We start from the raw sequence: 23,773 nt of genomic DNA on the forward strand, positions 1-23,773 counted from the left end.
TGCAGATCTGATGATGACCAGCACAGCCTAATTTATAAAAGAGGGAATACTATTAGCAGGTTTTTAATCAATAATATTGATTAATTATTCTGAGCAGTTATTGAATAAGAACTTTAAACACATTATAGCTCCGATTCTTAGGTGTAGATCAACCAAAGGCATAACTAATGGGCCGTTTCCACTGAGAGGTATGGTCTGGTATAGTAATGTGTAGTCAGTCTAGGGCACGTTCCTTTAAAAGAGTAATTAGTTATAGTTACTAATTGCTTTTCACAAATAGTAACTGAGTTACATTATTATAAAAGTAACTAATTACCAGGGAAAGTAATTATTGCGTTACTTTAGAAAAATCTAATTTGTCAAATGACTATAAAATAAATATAAAACATTTTACACTAATCTACACTATTTTAATGCTGTTGTGGGACAGACAACGGCAGCATTATGTCCTCAACTACAGTGGGGATCGAAAGTTTGGGCACCCCAGGTAAAAATTTGTATTAATGGGAGTTCATTTGGGAGTTCATTTGAGGCAGCTTACAGGAGGGAGGTGGCCAGTCTAGTGACATGGTGTGATGCCAACAACCTCACCCTCAACACAGACAAGACCAAGGAGATGATAGTGGACATGAGGAAGGAAAGAACTCATCATCCACTATTTATCCGCGAACTTGAAGTGGAAAGAGTGAGCAGTTTTAAATACCTAGGGGTCCACATCAGTGAGGACCTCACCTGGACACTGAACACCACCCAGCTGGTCAAGAAAGCACAACAGCGGCTGTACTTCTTAAAGAAGCTAAGGAACCACAGCCATGTCACCCTGCAGCCCAAGACCGGTTACTCACTGAAGCTAAGCAGGGCTGAGCCTGGTCAGTACCTGGATGGGAGACCACTAGGGAACACTAGGTTGCTGTTGGAAGTGGTGTTAGTGAGGCCAGCAGGGGGCGCTCAACCTGCGGGATCGGGCGCGGCGGGCAGAAAACGGGGCGGGTCGGGCAGCGGGTCAACAAATTCTTAATATAAGCGGGAGCGGTCAGGTTCGGGCTAAAACCTGGCGGGTGCGGGCGGGATTCAAAATTTGGTCCCGCGCAGATCTCTACCGCGGAGTACAGTATAACAGGTCAGGAACACTGATGCTATATTTCAGCATCTAATCTGAGGGCAGACACTGAATTAGGAGAACGTTTTTCTCTTGCACTTGAACCGGATCTGATAGAAGTTTAACAGCTTTAACACACATCTTTCTATCAAAATTTAAATTTTGCATCACAAAAACACTCAGTAAGCCACTGAAAACAGTATTGACACCCAGTTGAGAGGCGCTGCTCTCGCTTATGACAATACTAAGTTCTAAGCATCCTACCGGAAGGTGCCGATCACTATGGTGCCCTCCATGCGGCAACATAGAAAAAGGTCTACAGTCATTCACAGTCTTCCCTCTTACCCTCAAACATCATAAGAGGGTTAGAGGTGTTATCTATTAAATCATAAACCACTATAAGTGTCGTGTCAGTGAGCTGCTCAAACATAAGGGACAAAGAGGGGACCTTGGTGTGATAAATGTGTGTGTCATCTTTTGTTTACCAAGATCATTACCTTCAAAATGAACGGGTCAAATAAACAAACCTATTATCTCCGTCATATTCTGTAGTGCATGAACTCACCTGCCCTCTATGATGGTAATGACATCATCCATCTGGATTTGAAGCTTGTCGGGTTCATCAAAGTCTTGCAGAGCCCTCATGTCTGTAGGCATGGTCTCCACCAGAAACTCCCTTAGAGCAACAAAGGTGGGCCGGTCATCTGGTTTTTGAGCCCAGCACTGCATCATTACATTATAAAGGTCTTGAGGACAGTCCTCTGGCTTGGGCAGCCTTTCACCCTCCTTGTCAATTTTGTGAAGGATCTGTGATAGACATAGTTATTTATTATTCATATTTCTGTAGTCTCAACCTTACGTTTAATGTAATGATGATGACATAACTAATAAGAGCTTGTAAATGTAATCATTTTCAGTTATAGTCTGACCCTCCAGGATTTAGTGCTTCTTAGCACCAGACAGAATCTGAGGATATTTTTTGCTATTTCTGTGGACAATTTTGTAAAAAAAATAATAATAATCTGTGGATTAATGGGATTATCGTAACTAAAAACTTAGTAAATGAAAAATAATACTTTTTTAACATTTATTTAATGTTTACATCCAAATCCATCTAGATCCACCTATTTGGTGAACAATATAAGACTCTCATATAATATCTCTACTAAAAGAGAGAAAATATTGTTTTACAAACTATGTTGTATATAAATCAACAAACGTTTTCATATTAGTCAATAATATAACTGACATTAATAAAAAAAAAACTGGATAAATATAAATTTACACACATTTACACAAGTAAATAATTTGATTCAATGATATATATATATATATATATATATATATATATATACATATATATATATATATATATATATATATATATATATATATATATATATATACATATATATACACATATATATATATATATATATATATATATATATATATACATACATACATATACATATATATATATATACATATATATACATATATATATATATATATATATACATATATATACATATATATATATATATATACTAGGGATGTAACGGTATCAGAATTTCACGGTACGGTAATACCTCGGTATCAATGTCACGGTACGGTATTTATTGAATCATTTACAGGAAAAAACAAAACTTATGAAAATACTCCAAAAAAGTGCCAAAAGTGTCAATGACATACAAATTAGCCAAATTAGAAAAGGAACTTCAATTTTAATAACAAAAAAAATATTAAACCATGTAAAAAAAAATAAAGTTTTTAATTTAGTATTGTTTAAAACTCATCACATTCAACATTTAATCACTCACTCACTTAGATAGAGATGGGTTTAAAGGAAAATTATCATATAAATATAATCTGGTAAAAGCTGGTATCTCTGGGCATTTACAATGTCCCCTGCAACAGAAAAAAACCTCTCATTTGGGACTGAGGTTTCTGGGACAAGAGAGATATGACTTATATGACTTATTTCTCGAGCGCCGAAAACGGAGCGTTTCGAAAACGCTGGAGAGGCCGTTTTCATTCTGAAATGCTGCTGCTCCGTCTCAGTGTGGATGGGGAAAGACGGAGACATCTGAAAACGGAGGCGGGGCTGCAAACGTTCGCCTATCTGATTGGGGCTTTTCCTCAATATTAAGTAGCCTAACACACAGTTCAGTCCTGCATCCTCTTCTTGTAAGTTAAGACTTCGCAAGTTTGATCAAGGCTGCAGTCTCCCCCTTCTCAGTTTGATATGGAAAACATACCGAGGAAACGGGTAAATCTTCAAAGGGAACAGTGTACTTTATAACTTCATTCACATCACCTTGGCTACGTTGTTTCACTTTCTCAACAATAAAATGTAAACATGATTTAAGGAACTGCATATTTCCTTTTTAATATTAGAAAACTTAACAGACAGCAGAAATGTTGAGGCGCCGTGCTGCATGAGCGTCATCTTCACTGTGTGGATATTTATAACAAAACGGAGACGATAACAACTGCCTCCTTTCAATTTCAGTGAAAATACGAAACACACCCTCTCTTTTGCTGAATATCAGTTTTAATAATCGACAATTATAGAAGTATAACATACAATAAGTTTATACATTGTAGGAAATAAAGGCAAGCGATCAGTCAATGTACCTGGATTAATCATTAACTTATCTTTGCGCTTAACCAAAACATGTTACCCGTGAACAAGTAACTTAATAGATTCCAATGACCAAAGTCAGGGAATTGGCCTATGTCGTTAGATAAAGACAACAACATGAATGAAATATCACGTTTAGCAAATATAGTGAGATTAGATCCAGCGGGAGATGCTTGATGAGCAGTCCGACAAGCAGAGCTCTCATCTGGGTAAAAATGCTGGAGCGCTTGCCCGAGAGTATATATTATATAGATATTTGCATTAATTCTGATCTGCAGCTATTATCAAATTATGTTATACAAAGGTTAGTAATTGACATTTATACACAACTATTTATGTATATATAGCATTTGTTTAGTAAGATGTGCTTCTCATGCAATATGTGGAGCATCGCAATGCCGGCTCAACATTGTGATGCTTATTGGCCATTGGTGATTGATGATGGCATAGTCTATCGACCCAACCGTACTATTAATACATGCTTACTATTAATAATATAATATTATTATTAATATTATAATTATTATTATAATATTATTAATATTAGTAATAGTAATAAATGCTACTATTAATAAATGCTTTATTAACTCAACTTCATCAGGTTTAGTGACCTAATCTAAATGCTTTATAAATCCTTTAGCAACCAATCATAGATATATACTCTAGATATCACATAGGGACCCTGAGCATGCGTTAATAGCGCCGCCATATTTGTACAGTGCTCCCAGAGCAAGTGTCATTCAACCGCACTGTTCAAGACAGTGTTATTACGTGAAGATGCTGGACTTAAGCGCTGTCTACGGGTGTAGGAACGAGCAAACAAAGAAAACAAAGCACAAAGGCAGAACTTTAAGCGAGAATGATGTGGACTGCAACTTCTGTCGAACAAGAGTACCACTGGTACCATTTAGCAGTGGAGACACATTCCTGATAAAGGTGACCCATACCGAACTCTACCGCACCACTTAGTGTAAACGAAGCATTACTCGGTGATTGTTTATGAGCAACTGGAAGTTCAGAGTGTATGAGGAAGTTGTACCTGACTCCCATTTAGGCCCAGCCAGGGCTCCTGACCATAAGTAAACATTTCCCACAGCGTCACACCAAACATCCATGTGTCTGTGGCATGAGAAAACGTGCGTGTCTTCAGGCTCTCTGGGGCACACCTATGAGAAAAAAAAAAACACCAGAGGAAAAATTAGGTCAGCAGCGTAATTCCTGAAAATGAACAAATGACCAGTGGGAAACTAACTTAATTGAGGATCATGCACAACTCATTTAATCAAAACAACAGGCACAAACAATGACCTCATTCATAATGGATCTGTATTCTGAGCTCTGGCAAGTCACTGCATATATTCAAAATCAACAAAATGAGTTTAAACTCCTGTATATTTTTTAATGTTTAATGTAAATAAGACTTTTTTCAACACATTTCTAAACATAATAGTTTTAATAATTAATTTCTAATAACCGATTTAGTTTATCTTTGCCATGATGACAGCACATAATATTTGACTAGATATTTTTCAAGATACTAGTATTCAGCTTAAAGTTACATTTAAAGGCTGAACTAGGTTAATTAGGCAAGTCATTATATAATGATGGTTTGTTCTGTAGACAATCAAAAATATATATTGTCAATGTCAATTTCATTTATATAGCACTACTAAACACAATCAAAGTTTGACCAATGTGCTGCACAACACCAATCACAAAGAGAAAGACATAAAATTATAGCTAAAATAAACAATTCTTACTGATAAAATGCCAAATCAAATAGGTAAGCTTTTACCCTAGATTTAAAAACAGACAGATGATATAGATTTAATACAGAGGGGCAGAGCATTCCACAATCTAGGACCAGCAACTGCGAAAACACAGTCACCCCTGCATTTCAGCCTCGACCTAATACTCTCTGGTTTGATGACTAAGGACCAGGCTGAGGCCCCGTTTACACTAGTGCGTTTTAGTTTTCAAACGGCGTTTTAGAATGAAAACGATCCGCGTCCACACTCGCGTTTTACCCAGCGTTTCTGAACTGCTCTCCGTCCACACCAAAACGCTGAAAACGCACATCACGTGACCACACAGACACTCTCGGGCAAGCGCTGGAGCCCATCTACCCAGATGAGAGCTGTGCTAGTCGGACTTCTCATCAAGCATCTCCCGCTGGATCTAATCTCACTATATATATTAAACGGGATATTTCATTCATCTTATTGTCTTTATCTAACAACATATTCCCTGACTTTGGTCATTGGAATCTATTACTTGTTCTCAAGTAACGTGTTTTGGCTGAGCGCAAAGATAAGTTAATGATTAATGTAACCACGTACATTCTGTATATTGACTGATCGCTTGCCTTTATTTCCTATAATGTATAAACTTATTGTATGTTATACTTTTATAACGGCCATTATCGATTATTAAAACTGATATTCAGCAAAAGAGAGGCTGTGTTTCGTATTTACACTGAAATTGAAAGGAGACAGTTGTTATAGGCTCCGTTTTGTTATAAATATCCACACAGTGAAGATGACGCTCATGCAGCACGACACCTCAACATGTCTGCTGTCTAAGTTGCTAATATTAAAATGAAAATATGCAGTTCCTTAAATCATGTTTACATTTTATTGTTGAGAAAGTGAAACAACGTAGCCAGGGTGATGTGAATGAAGTTATAAAGTACACTGTTCCCTTTAAAGATTTACCCGTGTCCTCGGTATAGTCTGCTTTTCCATATCAAACTGAGAAGCCTTGATCAAACTTGCGAAGTCTGAACTTACACGGAGAGAATGCAGGACTGAACTGTGTGTGGGCTACTTAATATTCAGGAAAAGCCCCAATCAGAGAGGCGAATGTCTGCAGCCCCGCCTCCGTTTTCAGATGTCTCCGTTTTCCATCATCCACGCTGAGACAGAGCAGCAGCGTTTCAGAATGAAAACGGCCTCTCCAGCGTTTTCTAAATGCTCCATTTTCGGCGCTCGAGAACGTGTGGACGGTTGGCGTAACCGTAGCAAAACTTATGCGTTTTCAAACTAAAACGCATTAGTGTAAACAGGGCCTGATATTCAGTCAACAGATCTGACAGATAAGAAGGTGCCGAGCCATTTGGTGATTTACAGTAAAAACCAAGAGAAGTTGGTGCAGTGGGTGGCACAATCACCTCACAGCAAGAAGGTTGTTGGCTCAAGTCTCGGCTGGGTCAGCTGGCATTTCTGTGTGGAGTTTGCATGTTTTCCCTGTGTTCTCGTGGGTTTCCTCCGGTGCTCCGATTTCCCCCACAGGTCCAAAAAGATGTGGTACAGATGAATTGGGTAAGCTAAATTGTCTGTAGTGTATATGTGTGAATGAGTGTGTATGGATGTTTCCCAGTGATGGGTTGCAGCTGGAAGGGCATCCACTGCGTAAAACATATGCTGGATAAGTTGGTGGTTTATTCCGCTGCGGCGACCCCAGATTAATAAAGGGACTAAGCCGAAAAGAAAATGAATGAATGAACAGGCAAACAGCGCAAAGAGAGACTGGTGTGATGTGGTCATGTTTTTTGGTACCAGTTAAAAGCCTTGCAGCAGCATTTTGAACTACCTGTAAACGAGATAAAGTTGTCCGACTAATTCCAAAAAAATATGTGAGTTACCGTAGTCTAACCTAGAGGTAATAGTATGAATTATTTTTTCTATATATCTTCTAGATAGAATAGGTTTGACTCCTGTTAAGAGTTGAAGCTGAAAAAAGCAGGATTTACATTTATGTGTTTATCAAATCTCAAGCCATCATCAAAAATAACACCCAGATTTTTATTTATTTTTATTGCTTAAAGGGGCCAATAATATTGACCTTAAATTAGTTTTTTTTTTTATTAAAAGCTGCTTTTATTCACTCTGAAATAAAACAAATCAGACTTTCTCCAGAAGAAAAAATATTATAGGAAATACTGAGCAAAATTCCTCACTCTGTTAAACATCATTTGAGAAATATTTGAAAAAGAAAAATCCTATTTGAACTTCAACTGTGTCCCTTCTCTGCAGATTCAAACACAAACCCTTCTGTTGTGAGAATAATTATCCCTCACCAGGCAAACGGGACTTTGCGGTGCTCCTGCATGACGTAATGGTCGTCGTTTTTGGGAAGTGCTCTCATCAGTCCGAAGTCTCCGATTTTGACCTGCTCGCTTGAAGCCAGCAAGATGTTTCTAGCAGCCAGGTCCCGGTGGATGAAGCGTTTGGACTCCAGGTAACCCATGCCATTGGATATCTGGATGGTGTACTGACACAATGTAGAGATGAGGAAATGGCCCAGAGTCTTTCGCAAGCGGTCCAGCATGGAGCCGAGAGGGGCAAGCTCAGTCACCTTGGAGAATGAAAGATGATAATTAAAGCGTCAATCAGGGAAGATAAGGAGGGGAAAGAACAGAGCACAATAGACCCTTTTCACAAGCCTGGTATGATGCGTTTAACGGTCATCTGCATCCTAAATCTTTGAAATTTTTCATATTTAGATTTTTTTAAATACGTATGAACATTAATACAGTTGAAGTCAGAATTATTAGCCCCTTTCAATTTTTTTTCTTCTTTTTTAAATATTTTCCTAATGATGTTTAACAGAGCAAGGAAATGTTCACAGTATGTCTGATAATATTTTTTCTTCTGGAGAAAGTCTTATTTGTTTTATTTCGGCTAGAATAAAAGCTATTTTTAATTTTTTAAACACAATTTTAGGGACAAAATTATTAGCCCCTTTAAGCTAAATTTTTTCTCGATAATCTACAGAACAAACCATCGTTATACAATAACTCGCTTAATTACTTTTACCTGCCTAGGTAACCAAATTAACCCAGTTAAGTCTTTAAATGTCACTTTAAGCTGTATAGAAGTGTCTTGAAAAATATCTAGTAAAATATTATTTACTGTCAACATGGCAAAGATAAAATAAATCAGTTATTAGAGATGAGTTATTAAAACTATTATGTTTAGAAATGTGTTAAAAAATGGCTCTTCGTTAAACAGAAATTGGGGAAAAAATAAACAAGCAGTCTAAAACTTCAGGGGGGCGAAAAATTCTGACTTCAACTCTATGTATTTAGAGTTTGTACATATTACAGTGTTCATACACATTTTATCCATGAGATTTTCATGATTTTTCCAAGACTTAAGTAAATTTTCATGACCTAATGTTTCATGCAATGTCTACATATGCGTGCTAAAAGAAAAACAATGCATGTTCGAATTTATTACAGCATATCGTAAAACATGCAACAATCTATTTATTTTCGATTTATATTTATATCTATGTCAAATTGATTTGGATATACACTAATAATGTGAAAATATGTGATTGGCCAAGGACAGAAAAGAAGTAAATAACCTATATTCAAGTATACAGATATCTGTTTTCCATGACTTTTCCAAAACTTTGTGGGTTTTTTTGTTTTTCCAAAACTTTTCCAGACCTGGAAAATGCCCTGTTAAAATTCCATGACTTTTCCATGACCGTATAAACCCTGGTACAATATCATTTTTGCTTCAATTGACAAAAAAAAAAAAAAAAAACGTTTGTGCGAGGCATCTCTAATGCAGCGTCTATGGGACAGTATAGACAGTATAGAAAGCGAGGCCCTGACTCTCTGTGGTCATTAAAAATCCCAAGGCACTTCTCCTGAAGATTAGGGGTGTAACCCCTGTATCCTGGCCAAGTTCCCTTTATTGGCCCTTACCCATCATGGCCTCCCAATCATCCCCATCCACCGAATTGGCTCTATCACTGTCTCTTCACTCCCCCTGTAGCTGGTGTGTGGTGAGCGCCCTGTTGTTGCCATTATGCCTCGTTTCCACTGACTGGTACAGTACGGTACGGTTCGGGTCGGTATGGGTCACCTTTATCAGGCTTGCGTTTCCATCACAAAGGGTACCCTTTTGGTGGGCGTGGTGTATGACAAAGTTTAAGTCGACGTCATGCTCGTTTGAATAAATGTCTACAGTAAAGCTGTACGGCTCGTTCACATATCATAATGAGCAGCACTTCTCACAAAACAGATGCTTTATACACATAAATACTTGTTTATAAATGTTTATTACTAACTTTTCTATGAACGTGATTTGATTATAACTGCAGATCAATGACGAAATAAGCTACTGTAACGTCTGAAATTATATAAATACATAAATGCAACGTATGAACACATACAGCCCCTTACGGTCTCCGATATATTATTAATTACAGAAAAATTACACACAGCAAACATTTAGTCCTTATTTTGAGTTCAAAAACACACGTAATATAGCCCACAGTCAGCGTAAACCTCTCATCTGTGTCTGTAATCTTCAGCAGCGCATGTACGCTCTGTTAGAGAGTCATTTAGTCGTTCCCAGTTCATAATAATCCAAAAGGCGAAGATAATCATGGCAGTTTGTTCATGATTCAGGTTGCTAAAACAAATTTGCTCCTGTGCTTTGATGGCTTCTCTTTTTTTCCTGCACTTCACTCTCACGCTTGTCCTTTTTTTCTGAATGGATCAGACGCCGGAGACACTTCAATAATCACACATGTTATTATCATCAGCTCAAGAGATTCGTTATATCAAATATAGAAGTGATCGCAAGCTCCAGGAAGAAAGCGAATACCGCTCGCACTTTTAGACGGCCTCGTAAAACAACAACAGGACACGGCAGATTTTTCTTCTTGGCTGTGTGTCTGTTCATCGAGACGACGACAAGGTTTGTTTGAGCCCGGTACATCCCATTATTATATGCATATAGTATTTTCATCTCGGCTTTGTATTTAAAAAAACATGGCGGTTCCTTTGTTTACGTTCTATGTAGCTCCACGAGCTCATGACGTATCTCTGTAACCAATCAGCGTTCAGCTGCAGCTCCACCCTTTCTCCCGTTTGGTACCCTGTCGTAAGGGTGCTGAAAAAGTGGTACGGTACGGTTTGGTACGCTTTTTGACAGTGGAAGCGGCCATAAAAGCGTACCAAACCGTACCACTCAGTGGAAACGGGCCATTACATCATCCAAGAGGATGTTGCACACTGGTGGTGGTGTGGAGAGACCCCCTCATGATTGTGAAGCGCTTGGGTGTACGGCCATACTCAATACATATAAATACACATTGCATTAATAAATGAACAAATGATTCAGAGTGTGTACAGGGCTCGAAATTGCGACCATTTTGGTAGCATATGCGCCCGAAATTTTTTCTATGCGACCTTAAAATATATTTGGGAGCATTTCAGCGAGTGCTTAAAATTGTTGTGTGCGAGCAGTTTTTACTGCAAAATGTTCACCACATGCGCGGATTTAGGAGACATTCACGCAGAATGCATCTCCAAGCTCTTTGTCTGCACGAAACGCAGTGCTCAGGAATGGTTTAAAACAGTTGTCATGTGGACTTGCTGCAGTAAACTAGCCTAGTCCGTAATGCTTGCCCACGCCTTCGCTCTCTTCTTATTGGCCCACCACTGCTCTAGCACTGAACGCGAATGATTGGTTAATATCAGCTGTCAATCACTCAGCGCCTTCTGGTTTCGGATGACAGAGAGAGCTACTACCGCGAAAAATTGTAAAGCGCTGAAGATGAGAATGAAGATGACACTCGCAGATTTAGTTTTAGAAAACATCTAGTTACAAATAATGACACATGTTACTCATGTGCTGAATGTTAATCCACCATCTACACTTTTCCAAGAGTAGAAGACTTCCATTGGCTTCAAGTTCGCTATGAAAAGTCTGAGAGATGGAGTTTTCAGGTAACTGTTTGCCACATCTAGCACGAGAGCTTCTGTTTAATGCTTCATATAATCGCCAGATGCTGTCCGCCGTGCAAATATGTCCAATTTAACACCACGTACACCACGTAAACTAACGCTACTAATAAAAAAACGGTATTGCTATTAACATGTATGCAAATGATAAGGTACAGTATGTGTCAAAAGCATCAGTGCAACATAAGAGCACTTGTGAGAACAGCACAGTTATACCGTTAACTGATTCATTCAAGAAGTGCGTGCAGGGACTGTGAGCGCTCCGTGTATGCTTTGGTCACTCGGTTCTGTTATAAAAATGTATTTTCTTGTGATAACGGGATTTCGTTAAGACATATTTTCCTTACGCTTGCATATATGTATTAATATATGTATTATTTTTTTTGCATGTTAGTTTGATTAGTGTTGATTTCAAATACAATAAATATGTTTGTATAAAACTTGTAGTAACGGTGCTCATAATTGATGGGTGCGACTAAATTTTGGCTTATGCTCCTAAATTTTTAAAGTTAGGAGCACCGGTGCTACCAAGCAAAAAGGTTAATTTCGAGCCCTGGTGTAGATATTATAAAGTGTTACCCATAAATCTTGTGTGTTCTAAACTGTGGCTCTTGGTCAGCTACTGTATAATCCCAACTCAACATTGCACATTATGCGGTGTGACTATTGCACATGTGTACATTGCGCTATCGATGCTGGAACAATATACATATCGTGCAGCCCTAAGATTGAATTCATAAAAACTGAAGTAATGATCTGCTGAGAAGTATCTTAGCCACCGGAGACAATGAACGCTGCCAATCAGGAACAACTCCAGATACCAGTGTCAGCAAATAATGAGTCTGAGAGAGCATGCAAATGTCAAGCCTTATTTTAGCCCACCCCTCCCTTCTCAAGACCTTGATACTTTAGCGCCCGGTCTTTGCCGCCAATATGATTTAGAACACACACATACACACGCTCACCATCTTCATGGGGTGTGTGAGGACGACTCCATAGAGACGGATGAGGTTCTGGTGGTCGAGCGAGTGCATGGCGTTGACCTCACGGATGAAGTCGTCCAGAGCATCTGGCTGGTTGAGCACGTCCGTCTTCAGACACTTCACTGCCACATTGAGCTGAGGAGGACATGTTGAAAGAACAACACAGACTGGAAATGAATGCATATCCCACATCCCTTCATGGAGGCCAACACATCTGTCTTTGCTGGGCAAGAGCTCAGAGCAGCTGGACTGACCTGTACACACATAACAATCCCACACACATGCTAATGACCCCCTCTGGGAGCTCTGTTGCTGGAGTTCAGTGCATAATTGCACAGAAAACATCGCTCCCTGAGCACCAGCGGACTCTTGCTGAAGTTCCAGCTTTTGGATTGACATTGTGTTGCATCTGGCATTGCTCAGATCGCCGGACACAGGCGCGGCCCTAACCAATTTGGCGCCCTAGGCAAGATTTCAGGTGGCGCCCCGTCACATCGCAGTAAATTCCACTGCTAGTGTTTAGTCATAAGAATCTAAATAGCTTTTTGATCGACTACTACAAGCTGGAAAAACATCTGATAAATATGCCAATGCAATTAACGTTATTAATATGTCAACGTTGGGATGTAAAAAAATAAGGGACAACAAATAGCTTTAAATGATAGAATACACAGCAAAAAATAGAAAATATTGACAATAAAATAAAATTATATTAAAATCAATGGCCTATACAGAAATTAAATAAAGCTATAAAATCTATTTCACTTTTAATTGTATTTGCATATTGGTTAAAGTTACTGTAGTTATTTAGTGAAGAGCAGCAGATGAATCTCTCATTGTGTTTTGTTTGATAACAGATTAGTTCATGTAAGAATGCCCAGATCTATGTGAATAAATGAATGAATGAAGCATTCGACTACTTTGGTAACTGTTTTTGCACATTTAAGAGAAAATTAGTTGTGTTTAAAATAAAACACGAGGGACAGAGCAAAAAAAAAAAGCGAAAAAAAAGAAGCACTTTTCCGACGGTCCCTTACTGAAAGCTCCACTCCGTGCAAGCTCTCCCGGCTAAACCCATATCTCCGGCTAAACGGGGCAGTGGTCGTAATGTCGAGCGAAAAAAAACGAAAAAGACAGCTGTGAAACATAACCAGCTTTTTCTTTTTGTAGGAAACACACTTTACATCTTTTTAGGCTAAGAGGTTTTCGAGTTATTGCCATCTATCACTGAATGTGTCAGGAATATCAAAAACAAAACCAACTTAAGTGCGCTCATTTCTGCACCCCCCCCCCCCACCCCCCCCCCCCCCCGGATGTCCAGCGCCCTTAGCATTTGCCTATACTGATGGCCGGACAGGCATATCAGAGTTCATGTTTACCAGATTTGTACACAAGTGTTTTATTTTTCTGTTTTAGAAGTTTAAAGTCGGGATAAAATAGAAGAAAAGGTTTTTTTCACTAACGTTATGTACATCTATTTGAAATGGTCCTAAGTGAAGTTTATTTATAAAGCAATTTCGAGAGGATCACGTGCTTATGATTGCTTGCGGCTGATCCTACATTATCCAATTTATGATTCACCAATCAGACGATTCCCAAGCCACTATAAACACCCTAAGTTTCATATAAAAGCAATCTGTATTTTGAAGAATCCCCCTTTCCACCCCTACTCCTCCTCCTTTCCTAGATGGGTGACACAGTGGCCCAGTGGTTAGCACTGTTGCCTCACACCAAGAACGTCACTGGTTCTAGTCCTTACCAAGCCAGCTGACGTTTCTGTGCGGAGTTTACACGTTCTCCCCGTACTCGCATGGGTTACCCTTGGGTTCCCTGGTTTTCTCCCACTGTCCAAAAGCATGCAACTTAAGTTAATTGACTAATCCAAATCAGCACCATAGACATGCTCTCCTACTAAGTAGTTATCTCTTAAGAGCAATCACTATCTGTTCATTAGCTACCACAGCAGGGGAGTTCAAGATCTACCTAAGCTCAAACTCCAGTCTCGCCTTGCAAACAGGAGGGAGCCCCGAGCTCGAGGACCTTATGAGATCAGGGCTCTCTACCGGGACAGCATGCCAAACAAGCTTTACAATCAATCATCAGCTAAGTGTGAACTCTTGAAAATTAGATACCAAATGTAGGGTGGTGCATGATTTTGTTCTTTGGGAATTAATTCGATTTTTGAAAGATGGGCGTTGCTAACAAAATGAAAGAAGACTGATGAATGGATGAGGCAGAGCAGAAATGAGACATGCCCTGATGGCCCTACCCTAAAGGTATGCCATGTGACCAGAAGTGAAGAAAAGTTGTTTTAAGAGATGAGGGAAGGTTAAGCTATTTGATAAAATATTCAGAAATTGACGTTTTACATAATAATGAAGTGCACAGATACATTGATTATAACAAGCACTACTATATACATCTAACAATTAGAAAAGTAGGGGAGAGCAGAGACAAAAGTAGCACTTTTGTATAAATAAAACACATTTTAAAAGATATTCGATGTTTTTTGCAGAAGTGTATTTTTATCACAAGACTGCTCTTTCAAAACCAGGTGTTATTTTGTATCAATGTGAAACAAGTCCAATATAACTTTACACAAAACTTGGGTCAAAAGTAACACCTAGAAAGGCAACAGTAACTGAAACAACCACTCGTTACAATCGAGGTCTGCAGAAGAGCATCTCTGAATGCACAACACGTCCAACCTTGAGATGGATGGGCTATCATGTTAATTTGGACCTGAGGAATATTTCCAGTACCTGGTTGAATCAATGCCATGAAGGATTAAGGGAGTTCTGAAGGCAAAAGGGGGTCCAACCTGGTACTAGTAAGGTGTACCTAATAAAGTGGCCAGTGAGTGTATTTTTATTATTATCATAACTTTTTATAATAAAAAAGACAAGTTTTAAAAACTACAATGAACTAAATTCATTCACAACATACAATTAATGCATAAATGCATGAAAAACTTTTAAACAAATGCTACCGTAAGGATGTGAGGATGATAATTAAGCCAAATTGGTAAATGGAGTTCATCAATTGTACTTTTGTTAAACGTCTGTTTTAGATGGATTGTTAGTTGTAGCGATTGGGTACCTTTACATGGACAAAGGAAAATTAGACCCGTTTAAAAGTTTTCAAGACATACAACACAATATTTCAGTGGACTTAAGACTTTTTAAGACCTAAATTTCAGCATTTGAAACATTTTAAGACCCCCTGTAAAAAGATCTGTTGGCATAAATCTTAGCTGTCCTGTCATTGTTGTGTACAGCGTAACAGAGCAGGGTTTGATCGGACAGAGGATAGATATTCTCAGTCGAGTCCCATGTGGACAGAAGCCTTTGGTGTGCAGCGCAGACTATCACTACAGCCTCCGGCTCAGTTCACATGACATCTGACCCCTCATCAGGTCATTAGAGGCCAGTCTCTCCCACTCTACAGCCTCCTCCGGAGAACACAGCTGCTACAGCGACATGTAAAGATCAGCCCTGAAACAGGATGTTCACATGGAGTCCTGGAACACTCCAAGGGAAAGGTGGGATCTCAGACACAAAGTGCCTGAAAGATAATCTTGTGTTGATCTCAGTTTTTGAGTGCCACAAACAACGCTCCAGCCAAAAATCTGCTGCAGTCATTAGTCCATGGAGGTGTTACTTGATGAATTTCAAGTGATGGAGCAAAAAATCTAGATTAGTGGGATATTAATTTCGCTCACATCAATAACACAAACTGAATCTCAATCTTGAGTCCATCTCAAGCAGCGTTGGGTGTAATTATTTACAAAGTAACTGGTTACTTTAATTAGATTACCTTTCTGCTGAAAAAAGTAAACGGATTACTTTTCATTTTTACGTAATTTAATTAGTTACTTGCCTTACATACTGTACATAAGTTCAGCATATTTATATAGTGTATACACATTGATTCAGTGAAGCAGTGTAATATAAATTTACTCATAATAATTTTTACTTGTCATAATAATAATATTTTTATTGTGTTTTTGACAAAACAAAGTAGATTATATTAAAGGTATTCAGTAAGAGGCATTTATGTTTAGTTTTTTAGTTTTTTTTTTACCAAAAATTAATTTAAGATAGAGACAGACGGACAGAATAAAATAACAAATAAAAAAAAGAGATAAAGTAATTAAATTTAATAAATTAAATAAAAAAATTAATTAAATAATGTAATTAATTAATAATAATAAAACTATGGGGATTACGAGGGAGTTTAAGGTTAGACTATTTTTAAGCTAAAAACATTTTTTAAGGTTATTCGATTGAGAAATTACTACATGAGGGTGTAAATTCAGAAACGTTCAGAGAAACATATTTATTTATTATTAAGAAATGTTCCACAAGAACTATTTGCTGGTCTACTGACATTAAGAAAGGCATGGGACGATAACTGTTTTCAAAGTATACCGCGATTTGTAAAAGTCAAGGTTTTAAAACACCAAAATTTTCTGCTATACCATTCCTAAGGTATGCGTAAGATTTTTAATTTACATTTCTTTATATAATATATCCAAAAATGCAATTTTAAATGGTAAAGAAATCTGTGTTTTTGAAACTAATGAAGACAGCAGAAGTCAATGATTTATTTTTATTATTCAGCCTGACATGTTTACTGTTCCAAAATATTTGAAATCTTTCAAAAAATAAAAGATATTGTTTTCTAAGGGGAAAAAACATTTTGTTTTTCACGCAGACATTTAAAAATAACATATTTCAGAGCAGCAATCACAATGCGGTGATATTTTATCCAAGGTTATCATACCGTCAGAATCTTACACCAAGCCATGCCTATGTATGTCAATATATGGTATGTATGATTTATTCTATATGATATGTATGATTTATGGTATGTATGTCATTGATAATTTGAAACATTTTGTGTTTTGACATTATTTAAAACGTGAATTAAAATGTATTCAAATTTAAATTCAGAGAATTAAAATATATATTGTCTATATGGTTTCCGCTGCATTCATTCTTCCAAAATTGACACCGCCACGGCTACATTACAGCTTTTCATTCAAAACATTTAGTCGTGTTTTGTTTTTTTTAATAGTGGGCTATAATTGCACCAAAATGTATTAAAAGGTAAGTGAATTATAACATCGCAAACATTTCTGTAACCGTAGTAGTGCTGTGTGTCCTTTGTTTAACCCTTGAAAATTACGTGCTGACTGACTGGCTGACAGGTGCGTGATGTGTGAGGCCAGCAACGACGTATAGCCGTTTCACTTTACTTCAGGACGCATTAATACCGCTCTGTAAGTCTATTGGAGACATTCATAAATATTCCTAGCAAATCTAATAAATGTTGGAGACATTAAACGCACTAAATTGCACATCAGCAGCGTTTATTTGAGAGCGCACAAGAAGATCTGTGCTTGAGCAGCATATATTTAAAGGGGCGTGCAAGAAGTTTTGTGCACAAGCAGAGGAAATCGTTGCGCAAGCAGAGAGATCCGCATGCTCGTAGGTTATTACATAAATGCGATCCTGACTTGTAATACTGCGCTCACAACATTTGTCATTGAAATAACGCCACAGGTAGTTGGTAGATCTGTGTAAAAAAAAAAAAAGGCTGTCGCCACAGTTTGAATAAAATCTTAGAGGAAACACTGGTCTATTTTTGCGTTGAGATTTATGTGGATTGTTAGTAATGAGCCCAGTGATTAAATTGCTTATTGAGTAACTAATTTATTTTTCAGACAAAGTTATTTAAATACAACTTTAATAATGTAATTTGTAATAGGGTCCTAGTGTTTCTTCCCCTACCGAAAAACTTCCGGCGAAAGGTTAACGTGACTATTGGGTAACACTTTAGAATAACTAACTGGGTTACTAATAAATGAAAAATCCCTCTGTATATTCCCTACAAACTTACCCAGCACTGACCCCAAGTGCATGCATACGTGAATACTGCATCTGCAAAGCTGGTGTTTTCAACAAAGCCTCCACTGGGTCCTAGTGTTTCTTCCCCAACCGATAAACGTACAGTTAATAAATGAAGAATAATTGCAACTAGAATAACGTCCCAATAACGTATATAAACTATTAAATGATACTTAACAAGTCTTTAATAAGTAAGTTACTAACAGCTAGTTGATGATCTTTTACTAATTTATTAGGTATAGTAATAAATCAATAAAATATTCACTTTTATTTAACAAGTCATTTATAACCCATTAACTAAGGATCTATTAACTAGTTAAAACGGATAGTTATTCTAAAGTGTTACTGATTATTTTACAGCATTGATGTGGTATAATGTAATTAAAAAACATTTAAACAGACTTCAAGCATTCATCCAGTTGATCAAGCGTAAAATGTAATAAAAAGCCATTTAAAAGCAAGCACCATCAGGAGAAACAGGCGAGCACACAAACTCTATTGAAAACACTGGGGTAAAGTAGACATTTATATTTTTAAGACATGGCGCAGGACAAAAGAATTTAATGCAGAGCTTTTTGTACATTCTGAGACCCTCTTCATATCAGTGAAGATCACTGATTTCTAAAGAAATTAGACCTTAAACGCAGCGATTTCGAAACGCAATATAGTTCACCGGAAGCGCTTGAACTGTGTAACTAACAAATGAAAAATCCCTCTGCATATAGCCTACTAACTTACCCAGCACTGACCCCAAGTGCATGCATACCTGAATACTGCATCTGCAAAGCTGGTGTTTTCAACAAAGCCTCCACTGTTTAGCCAAACACTTTCATCTTTTCTGGCCTCCTCCACTCACCACTTTTCCGTTTGGCGTGAACCATTCTCCGCGCTTGACCACACCGAAGGAGCCATCACCAAGTTTCTCAAAGAGGGCCAGGTCTTTCTCGCTGATGAGGCAGGTGAGTGCCTGCTGCTGGCCATCCACCAACGGAGGAGTAGGAGAGAGTTTCCGGAAAGTACTGGCTGGTTGAGGATTGAAGTCTCCTTCTGGTCTCTTGCCACTGAACACCTGAGGAACAACAACAACAAACAAAGTTTGGATCTAGAGGTACAAAACAGCATTAGCAAAACTATTACCATGACCCTTGTTTTAATTGTGTGCATCAAGATTATTTGTGTGTTTTGAGGATAATGTGCACTAAACAAGTCTCATCTCTCATTTCGTTTAGGAGTCAGTTGCATTGTGCAATGGCCCATTTGCTATTCACATGGCAGACTTTGTACAGCTGGATTTACACTTTCGCCTGGCACCACATTGTGCACCTCCACTGACTGCGCGCGCACCTCGCAAAATGGACAAGGTTTTCATACTTCATTCGCTGTTGTGATATTCTTTAAAACGACAGGGGCGGTCAAAGGAAACCCACCGTAAAATCAGACGAATAAACAGAGAAGTAGGAAGTTACCGGAACTACGTCATATCATCAATATCATTCAATATTTTTTAACTAATTTTTATTATTATGTTTTTTTTAATGATTATAAGATTTTTTAAACAAACTTTGATGCATCACTTGCTTTTGTTCATATCTCAGACAGTTTTACCTATTATTCAATCATTTATTTTCTTGTCGGCTTAGCCCCTTTATTAATCCGGGGTCACCACAGCAGAATGAACCGCCAACTTATCCAGCAAGTTTTTACACAGCTGATGCCCTTCTAACTGAAATCTCTGGGAAACATCCACACACACACACTACGGACAGTTTAACCTACCCAATTCACCTGTACCGCATGTCTTTGGGGGAAACCGGCACACACGGAGGAAACCCACGTGAACGCAGGGAAAACATGCAAACTCCACACAGAATAACCAACTGAGCCGTGGACATAGAGTAGCTTCTCAGCTTTAAAAAAAAAAACAGCCAAAATCATTTAGTTTTTCACACAGCTCTGCTAGTAAGAGTGGTTGAGCTCAAGTGCATCAAATAAAAAGCAAATGAGAAGCGTCTTGAAGGGGGTGGGGCATGTCAGACACAAGAGAGCACTTGATTGGTCAATATTTGATGCGAAACAGGTTTATATTTTCTTAACATGAATTATATCACTGTTTTGGAGCACACTTGGCTTATGATTTCCTCGAAACTAACATCTAAAAATGTTAATGTTTACTCTAAACTCACTGGCTAGTCTCGGTTTCATTGCAATCATTTCTAATAACAGGGAACATCCTAAAACCAAAAAGATGTACAGCAGCAGAAATGATGAAAGAGTCAGACGGCGCTCGTTCTAACTGCTTATCAGCTCTTAAGGCACTTTGTATGAGGAGCCTCTGGGTTGGCTGTGAAGTGCTGAGCTATCATGAACCAGGGTGTGGGATGAGGAAATACAGACTCAAACTCAAAGGGTGAGGTGGATGGACTGCAGAGGAAGATGGAGAAGTTAGACATGGCCCTGACCTTAACCGTATGAAACACAGACAGCAGATCGGATTAGAGATGACGCTGCATAAAAAGACTGAACCGAAATAGAGAAAGAGGGAATGCCATGTCTGTAGCCTTGAAAGCGAGAGCCTAGATTTGACGGACAGGCTGAAAATAAAACAACCGAACTGGGACCGGAGTGACTATAGAGAATCCAGACAGCAATTTGAGACTCAGACGACTGCGTGATCAGTGATGCATAGCAAACATACAATACAGACTGCCAAATGCCCCATGGAGTAACAAATCTAATCACATCCCTCTATTGGAACTTTTATTGACTTCCATAAAGATGAACCACTGATATTTTATGTCCCATAAACTCAAAACCTGCCCTTCATATAACTAATATGCATTAATACATTAATTATGAATTGAATAACTGAATTCACAGCCAACATGCAATGTTTTGTGGGCAATATTATTAGTTAGAACACGGACAATTCTACACTTCAAATTTTTACCGGAAACTGTAGACCATACAGGAACCTTTGGCATACTCTTACTTGATGATTGGTCTCATGCGTCCACCATATTTGCAGTTTGTTTACACTTTCTTCCCGAGTATGTAGTTCTAAACGGATTCACATCCAACGTGCAATGCATTGTGGACAATACTGTCGGAGAGAGTACTGATGGTTGTACACTTCGAATTTCTACTGGAACTAGTAAACCATACCGGAACCTTTGTCATACTTGTATATGATGGTTGGTCTTGTGCGTCCACCATATTTGTAGTTTGTTTACACTTTTTACCCGAGTTTTTAGTTCTAATTAAATTCACATCCAATGTGCAATGCATTGTGGGCAATATTATCGGTTAGAGTATAGACGGTTCTACGCTTCAAAATTCTATCGGAAATAGTAGACCATACGGGAACCTTTGGTATACTCTTACTTGCTGATTGGTCTCATATGTCTGCCACATTTGTAGTTTGTTTACACTTTTTAACCCGAGTTTGTAGTTCTAATTGAATTCACATCCAACATGCAATGTATTGTAGATATTTAGGACGAATAGTATACAAATTGGAACACAGCAAGTTTACTAATACACAGTTGTTATGGAAGCCCTCAGGTTGACATCCACAGACGAACTGCCACTTCAAACACGGAAGTAAAAGGTCAGACTTTGATTGAAGATTACCAAAACAAACTATTTTTTCAGTGGGTTAACCTGTACTGATTAATTACTCCCCGTAAGCAATGTGAGCTAACAAAATAAACAAATTAAAATGGAAATTGTTCATTCCTCTCCACAATATTGACGATTTATATTTTACCGTCAATGCCTCCAAAAAACAAACAGAACTATTTAGCCCCCTGCACATTAGCTATTTGAATGAAAGCAGAATTTGAAACAGGAGAGCGCTTACTGAAGTGTCAACTAAAAGCATGCCCACACACACACACTAACAGTGGAGTGAGAAGGCAGATTACTCAGCCTGCTCTCGGTGCCAGGAACGGAAACAAACAGGTGTAATTTTAGAAAGCTCTCATCCTCTCAGACCACTTCCTGAGGGCCCAGACCAATGCTGCAACTGAAGCCCTTCAAACACAAGAGCAAACAAATGTGTGCATGTTGCTTTCATTATTTTAGAAGTAGGCAAGTGCTGAGTGGAAAGACTAAAGGCTGATTTCGTCAAGTGATTGCCGTGCCCCGCGGTCCATATCTTGCACGTAGCTGACGCCATTGTGAGCATCCATACTTCTGTCTGTGATGCTCTGGCAGTAACGCTTTCTATGGGTTTCCATGGGTGCATCTCAATTAGGGGTGGAGCTGTACATCTATTTGTCCCTTGAAGATTCGAGAGGATGATAGATCCTCATTGATAGATCCATCATTGAAGATTCGAGGATGACAATCTTCTAAAATGCTCTAAAATTCTGTTTTAATGGGGAAACTTCAAATTCAATTTCACATTAGGAATCACCAATAAAATTAAACAGTAACAGTCTCTTTAGTTACATTTCTAAACGTATAAATCAAACTAAATCAGCAGAAACTCACGTCTGGTCCAGTCCCCCCCTCTGGAAAATCGTCAGTCTATAGTGATGGATGATTAGCTTCTGTACTGGTTCCTGTGCTGAAGGCGGAGCTGCATTCGCTATATTGACCGTTACAATTTTCCCCATTCAAAACTGACTGAATGGCTAACACATCTTGTGTGTTCTATAGCACAAATACAAATGTTTCTTTTTATTTTAAGGTTCAAAGTCATGCCTTTAAAGATCAAAAGAGAACTACAGCATATCGGTGTATGTGCTTCAGTTAAAGCAAGAGTCCAGTATCTGGTGCCGAAGGTCAAGATGTCCTCTCATCCCACATCTCATCCCACTGATGGTTCAGACAACAGCAATCATTCGCTGACCCCGTGTGCATATCACTCCCATATACACACTGTAAATGCGCACACACACACACACACACACACACACACACACAATCTATCATCCTTAAATACATGGGGGAAAACGAGATTAATGACATGGCAAGTCAATCACCGCAAGGAGAGATTCATTCTGTGGTCTCGACTAAATTGTAGACTCGGCTCTTGTGGCTGCACTACATTGGATAAAACTGACATTATAATGCTTTGTTTTTCTGCAATACAATTACTTCGATATGAATATAATTTCACCAGATGACTTGAATAGCTCTATTTGGAACAACTTGATCATTTCAGACTGATTGGGATGATTTCTTAGGCCAGTACATCTGGATAAAATAGAATAAACCAACTCATTCATTCATTTTCCTTCGGCTTATTCCCTTATTTATCAGGCGTCGCTACAGTGGAATGAACCGCCAACTATTCCGGTATATGTTTTGCGCGGCAGATGCCCTTCCAGCTGCAACCCAGTACTGGGAAACACCCAT

The 23,773-nt window shown here is 38.3% G+C and overlaps 1 protein-coding gene across 9 annotated transcripts in view; it reads right to left on the minus strand.

Annotated features, from left to right (window-relative positions):
* The window catches only part of tnk2b (tyrosine kinase, non-receptor, 2b), a 110,643-nt gene that overhangs the window by 17,672 nt on the left and 69,198 nt on the right, over nt 1–23,773 (minus strand). For all 9 annotated transcript variants that reach the window (NM_001347881.1, XM_087239614.1, XM_087239613.1 and 6 more), the window contains 5 exons: nt 19,266–19,478; nt 12,480–12,632; nt 7,825–8,102; nt 4,786–4,912; nt 1,665–1,906 (listed from right to left, as the gene is read on the minus strand). In NM_001347881.1, the coding sequence (NP_001334810.1) occupies nt 1,665–1,906; nt 4,786–4,912; nt 7,825–8,102; nt 12,480–12,632; nt 19,266–19,478 (1,013 nt within the window). The remainder of the gene's footprint in view (nt 1–1,664; nt 1,907–4,785; nt 4,913–7,824; nt 8,103–12,479; nt 12,633–19,265; nt 19,479–23,773) is intronic.

The sequence above is a fragment of the Danio rerio genome, chromosome 2 (genome assembly GCF_052040795.2).
Source record: "Danio rerio strain M-AB ecotype USA chromosome 2, GRCz13ab, whole genome shotgun sequence".
NCBI classification, from domain to species: Eukaryota; Metazoa; Chordata; class Actinopteri; order Cypriniformes; family Danionidae; genus Danio; species Danio rerio.